The 9,819-nt window shown below is 37.8% G+C and overlaps 1 protein-coding gene across 2 annotated transcripts; it reads right to left on the minus strand.

Annotated features, from left to right (window-relative positions):
• Positions 1–2,607: 2,607 nt before the first annotated feature.
• muc15 (mucin 15, cell surface associated) lies at positions 2,608–9,555 on the minus strand. 2 transcript variants are annotated; one of them, XM_037247598.1, is made up of 5 exons: positions 9,413–9,555; positions 7,016–7,837; positions 5,015–5,185; positions 3,242–3,404; positions 2,608–3,130 (listed from the first exon to the last, which is right to left on the minus strand). In XM_037247598.1, exons 2-4 carry the CDS (start codon positions 7,815–7,817, stop codon positions 3,283–3,285), a joined length of 1,095 nt encoding a protein of 364 aa, XP_037103493.1. In that variant the 5' UTR covers positions 7,818–7,837; positions 9,413–9,555; the 3' UTR covers positions 2,608–3,130; positions 3,242–3,282. The 2 variants fall into 2 exon arrangements, with proteins under 2 accessions (XP_037103493.1, XP_037103492.1); XM_037247597.1 differs by having other exon boundaries at positions 2,608–3,404.
• Between the last annotated feature and the right edge of the window lie 264 nt (positions 9,556–9,819).

Here is a 9,819-nt window from a genome sequence, read left to right on the forward strand (position 1 = left end):
AATGAATTGTTCTGCATAAATAATAAAAGTAAAAAGATTTTTTATAATGGCTTCACGGGAGTGAAAAAAACATTTGGTGAAAAGCTTGTTCCCTTGGTTTGAGACCTTGTCATTTCTTTGCCTTTTGCCTTTGAAAAATATTTCAGAGTTACTATGTGGCATTCTGCGCCATCAGTTTTGTAACATCTTGACACTTTTTAGCATATTGACAGGCTTATTTTTATTCTATTGTGTGGTTTCATGCCAGCAACATAATAAGAAGCCTTTAACTGTTTATATACGTACATCTTTATGTTTGGAAATTCAACACATGCAAATAGTACAATTATTGTTCATCTAACTAAAACAACAATTCCAGTCTTGGGTCTTGATGTCAAATTCATTTACTAAGTGTTATCAAAAAGAATGAAATTGAATTTAGCTGCTAAAATGTTTGACACAACCTCAATTTAGATCGTAATCATTTAATTCCATTTAAATTGATTTGACTCAGCTGGAGGGGAAAATGAACCTGTCCAAAGCCTCAAATGTAATACGAACATTTCCGAGCAGGTCATTTAATTGATTTCAGCACCCTGCCAAATATGTTGACTCCAAACTGCTGAGCTGTTGTGTGGATCAGAACAAACTTGGGGAAGGAAAAGGAACTGGATTGTCTATACCATGCTCCTAAGTGCATGGAATGTGTGAAAATAAAGCAAAGTAAGCAATGGAGGAGAAAAAAGTCAGTTCAGGTTCTAGCCCGTATTATCTGAATCAATTGTTTTTGTTTTCATTGTTGCAAAGTTAACAAATGTGTCCATCCACAGTGTGATGTGTGGCTTAACATATTAATTGGAGTGTCGGTGACGGCATACGTTGGCTAACTTCTAAGCAGTCGGCGTAGGTTGAGTTCCTATTACATGATGTGGTTGTCTTTCTCTAAATCTGCGCTGTGATAGACTCCAAGCTGTCTTTGTGAAGTGTGGAACTTCCAAAGTCAAACACAATCCACTCTGTGTTGTTGATTGATTACCTCACTGATGAGTTGATCTTTAGTTTACTATTCGTTAAGCAATATATGGATTTTATTCATTTTGACTGTATGCTATAGAAAAAGTAAACCACACAAATGTTTTTTCACATCAGAGTTTGTCAAAGTTCGTCCAAGGTTGCAAATGTTGGCAAAGCGTATGGCAACTGTTTTACTGATTTTCCTTGTCGCAAGGGAAAAGTGCAGGTGAACCTCCGGCAGTCGTTTGGCAAACATTTGTGACTTTGAATGACGAGGACAAAACATTCGTTCAAAAACATTCAGTAAGATAGGGGCTTAAGATGGTATGAAACCTTTTTTCTTTAGAAGGGTTTCCCACACCAGCTACAGTAGTCCTGACCAGTCTATAAACATGCATTTTTGGATGAAGTGATGAACTGTAAAGTTAAACAGAGCAGTGAAGTTCTATTCTATTCTATTCTATTCTATTCAAGATCTGTGGGGTGAAGGTTCCAATGTGTGTATTTAAATCCAAGTCCACTTAGAAACAACCACAGTTTATTTTTGCCCACAATTGAAGATTTTATATATGGAAAATAAATAAATACAAATTCTCATACAAACAATACATATAGTTACAGTGGGGGGGGTCATGCAAATTGAATATTGATATGCATTAAGGGTGGGAACATCAAGAGAGGTAACACAAATCAAAAACTTCAATCAGTGATATGGCGTGCAGAATACACAGCATTATTTTTGAACAGTGCTGCACCCCATTACTGTGCCGTAAAGTGCTGCTTTTGATTGATCGTGTCATATTTTAGAGCAAAGTTAAATTAGAACAAAGCTGAATTAGAACAAAGCCCACCTGTCACCAATGGATTAAACAACAACAAAAAGTTACATACGTACCTCTTGGGTTATAGTTGGATGTTCTAACCAAACTGGCGCTTATGAATCAAAATTAGACCACATTCATTAGTGCTAGTCTATCTGGCAAAAAAAACATGTGACAATATGTTTTTATTTTGTTTGACTGGCTAACAAAACATCTACAAAACAATTATTCTCCCCAAGTATAAAAAATATATTGACATTAGAGACACTCGCTGAATGAAGGTCGTCACTAAAAGTCAAAAAAGCTCATGAGAAGAATTGCAATGAAATTTGGAAGAAGTTTGTTACACTACTGTGCATTTCACAATCTCTGCTTGGTATGCTGTAGGTGAATGTGATGTAACGCTCAGAGGTGCATCACCACTGTACAAAAGAAGTCTTGTATCTCTCAACGTGTAGAGGTCATAGAATGTTTGGGAAGATATTATTGATGCAACTATCACACAACCAAATATTTAACTTCATGGAATACCAAAACCTCAGTCTGTGAGTACAACAGCTACTTGAAATATTGTTTTCTTTGAGAGCCATGTCTTGTTATGGCTAACAGCAACCGAAAGCACAACTTAAGACGGACGGTGATGGAAGGATGATTATTTTAATGAATGACGACAGAGGATAGATTGGCAAAATAGGGTCAGCTTAAGGTAGCATGCCAAAACTAATGCATTTAGTTTATATTTGCATAAAACTTTCTTTCAGGTGCTCATCAACCTTGGTATGCTGATGGAAGATAATTGTTTGTATTGGCTTCTCATTTTATTTTGTAAACACATTAATGTTGTTCAGGCACAATTATAAACTCCAATTTCAATAAAGTCCCAACATTTGTTAAAATGTCAAAAAAAGAGATTACAAATATTTGCAAATCCTTTTCAATCAACGTCCAAATGAATACACAGATATGTTTTGGAGCAACATATCCAGGCAAATTATTTTCAGATATTGCAAGCGCGAGACTGGCCGAAAAGCAGTCCAGTCCTGTGTGGCAAATTGTGAAACAGAAAATATGATACTAAAAACCCCGGACGATTAAATTGCACAACAAGCAAGAATGGAAAAAAATCCACCAACAAAGCTTCAGTGTCCTCAGTTCCCAAAGGCTTATTAAGCTGTTGGAACGGAGATGTAACACAGTGGTAAACATGTCCTCCCAACATTTTGGAATGCGTTGCAGGCATTAAATTAAAAACAAGGTATTTTTTTCATCCAGAAATTCTATCAGTGGCACTTATTTAAATGTATTTAAAATCCTTTTCACGTGGTATGGTAAAGGAGGGTCTAAAAATAGATGGCATTGATTGAGTTTTAAAATCATTGAGACTTCAAATCAAGTATGCAGTTGACCCGAAATCTTATTTTGGCAATGTCATTCAACAAACTCCCTGTCGAAAGATCCATGTGTCTTTCTACTTTATCTGACGCCGAGGAAGGTTGGCCATTTGAATGTTGTCTCCTTGTAGTCCCTGGTTGTAATAAGCTGAGCCACCAAAATTCAGATCCAATGGTTCACCGTTGTCCAATCTCAGAACTGGAAAATGAACATGGACATAAAAAGGTTACATACGATGAGCTATAAAACTAATATTTAAAGAAAAGAAAATTCAAGCACTGGTTGTGTATCATCAGTTGTCTAGTGAATGTTCTCACTGAACAGAGGTCAAAGACTCAAGACAAAGATTTTTCTCATGTCAAATATGTGTTTTGTCTCAATACAAGTTTGGGAACACTAAATTACCGAATGGAAGGTGAGTGACGTTTCATAAAAATAACTTAAAGGGCGCAAATCAAAGTGTTTTTTCTCATTCGCTTGAAATGGACTGCACTAGTCATGCACTATAGTCTTGAAATGGCAGAACGTACACCTGCTTTGTGAAGTACACTGTTCACATATTTACAAATCAAATGTGTCTGACGTCCATCCAAATGCACGTTCAACCAGCTGTCTATCCTGCGCCAGCATTTAGATGTGGTCTGAGTCGGCTCATCCAACAACATGCTGCACCGGCACGCCCAGCTTGGTCTGCCAATTGGCCTACTCAAGCCTTGCCCTCACACAAAATTAGGATTTGTTCCCGCTGTCTACAAAAATACAGCCCAAATTGTCCAATTTTCTAGTGGCGCTACGTTCCATTCTTCTTTTATCATTTAATAATTGGTGACTTCTTGTCCACTTTGACATCTGTGTCCTACTTTGCAACCAGCCATATTTCAATTTCTATGGTTGTGACGTGGAGTTCATCTATTCCGTTACTGCCAAACCAAGGTCTTGTACATTGAAGAGAATTTGTCATTAATCTGCAATCACTGTAAGAATGTTTCATACTCCATAGTATATATCGTGCCATTTATTTAGTGAATATAAGTTATGCATGATTGAAGTGGCCTTAATTAAAAAAAGCTCTCAAAAGCCTTACACTTGATTTCATTGTGATGCAAGTAAACTCAGAAATTCATAGACCTACTTAAGAGATTTAATACAACAGCATGATCTTTTATTTTCATTGTGTACCTACATTTAGTTTTTGACTTTAGCAAGAAGGTTAAGCATGTAATTCTAGTTAATAAGTGACATTTCTTGCTTGATTGCAAATTGCCTTGGTACATGCCCCTATTTATACGCACTGTGAGATCATTACACGTGTGTGTGTGCATGCATGCGTGTGTGTGCAATTTAAATTATGAACAAATGTCAGTGTTGTTGTCAATGTGCTGTTTCAAACTGTTACAGAGTTAGTCCAAGTAAAACTGATTGTGTAATGAGCAACCAACATACTTTCTGCCCATCACTATCAGACTGTACAACAGCAGTGTTGGCCAAAACTCTTAGACTCGATGCCTGGTTTTATCAGCTGCTCTTTTTTTTGTGTTAGTTAGTTAGTTAGTTAGTTGGCGAGTTAGTTGGCGAGTTAGCTAGCGAGTTCATTAGTTTGTTTTTTATCTAGCTCAAAATAACAAAAAACACCAGGCCACTTTTATACTTGAAGTGGTTTTGCATACAGTAACCGTTTCTACTGTGTATTCAGATTAACCTTTTTTTTTTCTTATTTTTAGACCCAATATTAGACAGACCTTATTTGTCCATTGTCTACTTTATCTGTATATGACTCCTATGCATTATGATGTATTGTATCATCTTACCTGGTTCAGAGGGGAACTCCTCAACCAGTTTTCTGTGTGAGAAACCTTTGATGTGTCTTTTTTTCAGGATGATGTATGCCACCAGTCCCACTAAGGATACAACCACTGCTGTTCCTAATATAGCTCCCCACGCTTCATTTCGTTTGTTCCTGCTGGTCTCGGATGGCCACCCTTCAGAATAAGATAAGGAAACGAAGGGTTAGAAGGAAGGACGAAAAGAGATTTCATCAATGTAGTATTTTGTAACTTTGGCTGAAACATGCTTTGAATATCTTTACGAGACAGACCACTCAATTGATCTGAATATTATCTCTTAATGATGAAACTCATTCACTGCCAGTGATGTATAGTTGTGTCTTTTCAGGATGCAGACATCTAACCCCAACTCCATTGGGGGTCAGAAAATATTTGGCAGTGAATGAGTTAAACTTAGCCCACTGGAAATGCACACAAATACCAACCTCGCTCACCATATTCAGATTACAAGTAGGAACATTACTAAGGAAAAAACACATTTAGAATTGTGGATTTTTTGCTCTTATTATGCTCCTTTTTTTTCCTTTTTTTTAAATTTTTCATATTTTAGCTTTTCCAGTCAGAGGTCGCCACAGTGCCTCATACTTTTCCATTAAAGCCGAGCTTTTTCATCCTGCTCTATAACACCAGCTGCCCTCACGTCTTCCCTCACTACTAATCTATCAATCTTCTCTCTGGTCTTCCTCTAGTTCTCTTTCCTAGCAGCACCATCTTCATCCTCCTTCTACCGATATACTCGCGACCTCTCTTCTCTTTAAAGTCATCCACTCTTGCTATCCCTTCTCTTAGTAGCGTCGCTTCCAGTCTAATGCATGCACATATATTTTTTATTGCTTTTGAATGAGGCTAATCAAAAACTAATTTAATGTCTATTTCGTCCCAACCTGCCTGGATAACAATTCTGTGCCTTGAGCAACCCAGTCCAGGTCCAGCGGAGACTAACTCTCTGGAAGAAACGGTGAGGAACTAAAATTGCTTAAACTCAAAAGGATTTATTTCATGTTTTTATTCATGTATTTAGTTTTCCCTCTTTAGAAAAACTGTTCTGAAGCAGTTTGTTTTAACGTTAAAGGCACACATCTTTGGACTTGGACTTACACTTGTATGGCACTTTTCTACCTTCAGTACTGATACACTTTTACCTCGTATACGTATTGATCATCAGGATCAACTTGGGTTCATATCTTGGTCAAGGTCACTTCAACATTGTCACATTAGACAGAGAGTGAACCCCCAATCTTTAGATTGGGAGACGACCACTCTATGTGCATTGTAATGACATTCAAGATATATTATGTCGTAATCCAATCATAATTATTGTTTAACGATGATTAAATTACTTTTTTAAAGTTGATTTCACACTCGCTATCACTATGCAGATAGTATGAATTTGAAAATCATTTATATGCTGGTGTAGCTGCAGATCAGGTATCTCTGAAATCCAGCTCTTTATTTCAGGGGTTTTTTTTCCACTGAAATAATGTATCATTGTTCCTGCTGAGTAAGATGTTATAAAAGGAGCCTTCAGGCAAAATAGGGAGCTGAAACCTAAGCCCAAGCCTTTTCTATTGAAAGAAGGGATGTTTGTCCTCAGCTTGTGGAAAACTAAATGAATATAGGTGAGATGGTGGACAGAATAAAGTAACCAAATAAGTGACAACTGATAGCTACTGTATGATTTTAAACAATGAGTTTGAATATCAAACTTCAAACTTAAAAATGATCGTGAGAGGATTATGTCACTATAAAGTTCCCCAGTTCTGCTTCAATCCGTTACACCTAAATTGAGGATCAACCTTTTGGGCCAACTAGAGTATAATAGTATTAATGCCACTTGGGTTTTTTTTCAATCTGGTATCATATTTAGGTTTCAGTTCTCAGTGACCTTAGACAAAATTTGTGTGTGGACAAAAACAAGAAATTCGGGTTTCAACAAAATTTGGACAGCCAAAAATGCAACTCTACCTGTGTTTGAGCTGCTCCCCGAAGATGCCTGTTTATCTGTCAAGTTGCCTTCAGGTGTTTCAGGAGCAACGGTTGTCACAGTGGTGGGTTCCAGGGGAAAAGGGTCTGGTGATGAAGATGTTGCAGATGTTGTGTTCATCTCTGTTGCTGCCGTGGTTGTCACATTGGTTTCATTGGATTCTGTTACGTTGGTTGACACCGTTTCATTCCCTGATGTTGTTATGGTTGTTGTCTTAATTGTTGTTGTGTTTGCTGTTGTGTTTTCATTGAAATCCAGGATCTCTGGTGCCAAGGTAGTGGTGTTGTTTGCATCGGTGTGATTGGAGAAATCAGGAGAAATGGTTGCGTTTTGATTGAGTAGATCAACATCCGGGATCGCAGCAGGTGTGGTTGAATTCATAAACCCCCCCTCGGTTTTGCTGACGTTACTTTGTTTTGATTCTGTGTTTGTGATGTTGGTTTTATCATCTGACAGTTCAGGTTGCACTGTTGAGGCATTTGGGGATGTGGGAGGCTCGGTAGTTATGGCAACATTCAGATCGTCGGATGCTTCAATTTCATTCTGCTCGACGTCATTCTCTTCATCATATACTACACTGCTGGAATTGTTGCCTCTTCCCATATGAGACACATCACCTTCCTGCCCATTTTCTCCTTCCTCGTTAGCAACAAGATCTTGCTGACGCAACCAGTCGTTATTAAAAGTGTGCACTGGAGAATCTGTTGTATTTTTGAGCGATACGAAATAAAAAGTATGAACAAATAGCAGCAGGTGTATGGTGATGATAAAATGCCTTTCCATTTCTTCCTTGTGGTATGCCCCTAAAACACACAAAAGATTATTGGTATTAATAACAATTTGACGGATACCAACTGATTTGAACTCCTGAAAAAAAGGACCATTCTTCAAAAACCAGCACTATCAGAGAGACGAGGTTGAAACAAAACATTATGATTTAACACCAAAGTACTGCTGGAGCGGAGAGGTTATTCCGAGCAGGTGTGTTTTTATGGTGAACAAGTCACAAGTTGTCGTGACAACTCTGGCCTATTTTCACACACTGAACGAAGCAAACACCCACACAATCTCTTTATAGATGTACTGGTTATGGAAGTGAGGTTTTGAATGACATCAGTCCTGGAACTTTTTTGACTCACCTCATACTGTACGTTCCATGAAACCTTAGTGAAATAACATATAGAGATGAACTAAAATAAGCATGCAGTTAGATGCTGAAGACATTACAGTCCTTGTTTTGTTCACATGTTTAAAATGCAAGTGGTGGGTTGCTAATGGTCCCTCAAACTCTCAATTAAGCTCCTAAAATTTGCTTACAATACAGCAGAGAACATGCCAATACATCTGCGATACATTGAAGAATGTTAAATCTCCTTTATTAACGCATCTGATCTCATCGTCACATGTCACATTGTATTGCAGTCCCGCCCTTCCAAACATCTATTTTCTGTACTGGTTTTCCTCGTTAGGGTTGGAGTTGAGTTGGAGCCTATCCCAGCTGACTTTATAGGCGAGTTGCAGGGCAGACCCTGGATTGGTCAACCGCCAGTTGCAGTCCTGCCCATTACCCATCCCCTGTACTTGTTACACGTACCTATTTGATTTGTGGTCCAACTGTTAGTAAGATAATACATCTTATGTTGAGCTTTTCATACAGTATACCCTTTGTGACATGTTTTAATCTTGCTCTTGATAGTAAATACGACCAAAAATAAAAATGGGGTAGGGAGGGGACTATAATTAGAGAAATTGAGACAATATAACAAATTCTAAATTGTAATTCAAGCTAACTGTGGAAAAATAAGAATCAAAGTGGACATATAACCTCACTTAACTGACAAATGCAAAACAGTCATACATTTTTTTCATATGAATGCCCACTCACAAACTTCTGTACAACTGTAAGTACACCAACTCATTTGGTTTTGCCACCATTAAAATTAAATGGCTCAAATTGAGAGTTTTATTTAACTGTAATTATTTTTGTTTTTTAAATAATTGTACCCTCATTACTCTATTCTAAATTGTTTTTCTGTTTTGATTGTAGCTTTATTAACTACCTTGTCATGCTGCTCAGTGTTCATCAAAACATTAATCCTTAAATTGCAAATATAAAATAAACAGCCAGATCATGGCCACATTTCGAACAATTTTTCTATTCTACGTTGATGTACTCTTCACTACTCAATTCTAAAATGTCAATGTGCGAGGATGTTTGAGCGTCTGTTGTTGTTACGGGTTCCTCTTAGAAATATTGACTCACATACTCCCACACAAGTTATTTATGAGAAAAGTGTCTATTGATCTTAGAGTTTGACATTTAGCTTGTACTTTGCTGGACAATGAGACAAATCAAGCCTTCCCCAGTAAATCCTTACCTTATTCTTGGGCTCTCTCATAGGAGAACAGGTGCTCCAGCAACAATTATCTTCGTTGAGTGATCAGCCCGAATGATTCAGCAGTCACCCTGTGAGAGGAGGGAGCACTCACGCAAGGAACAACCTGCTAAACCTGCTTCTACGCCTCTCAACAAAAGCGACACGCCCGCAACTGAATCCAATCTTATGCACGGATAGTACAAACATACATACATAAATAAGTGAACCCAGATTGCATGACAGAACTGTTAAATGTCAAGTTTGTATTGAAATAACTTGATTGTATCCTGGTTTGCAAGTTTGTGAATCAAGTGGGTGGAGCTTCTAACTTACAGGTCCCCCGAGTCTTTTCTGCCCCAATTGAGAGAAAGGAAGCGGCTGCTGTCGTCATAGCAACCCTAAGGTGC

Source organism: Syngnathus acus, chromosome 3 (genome assembly GCF_901709675.1).
Source record: "Syngnathus acus chromosome 3, fSynAcu1.2, whole genome shotgun sequence".
Classification (NCBI taxonomy): Eukaryota; Metazoa; Chordata; class Actinopteri; order Syngnathiformes; family Syngnathidae; genus Syngnathus; species Syngnathus acus.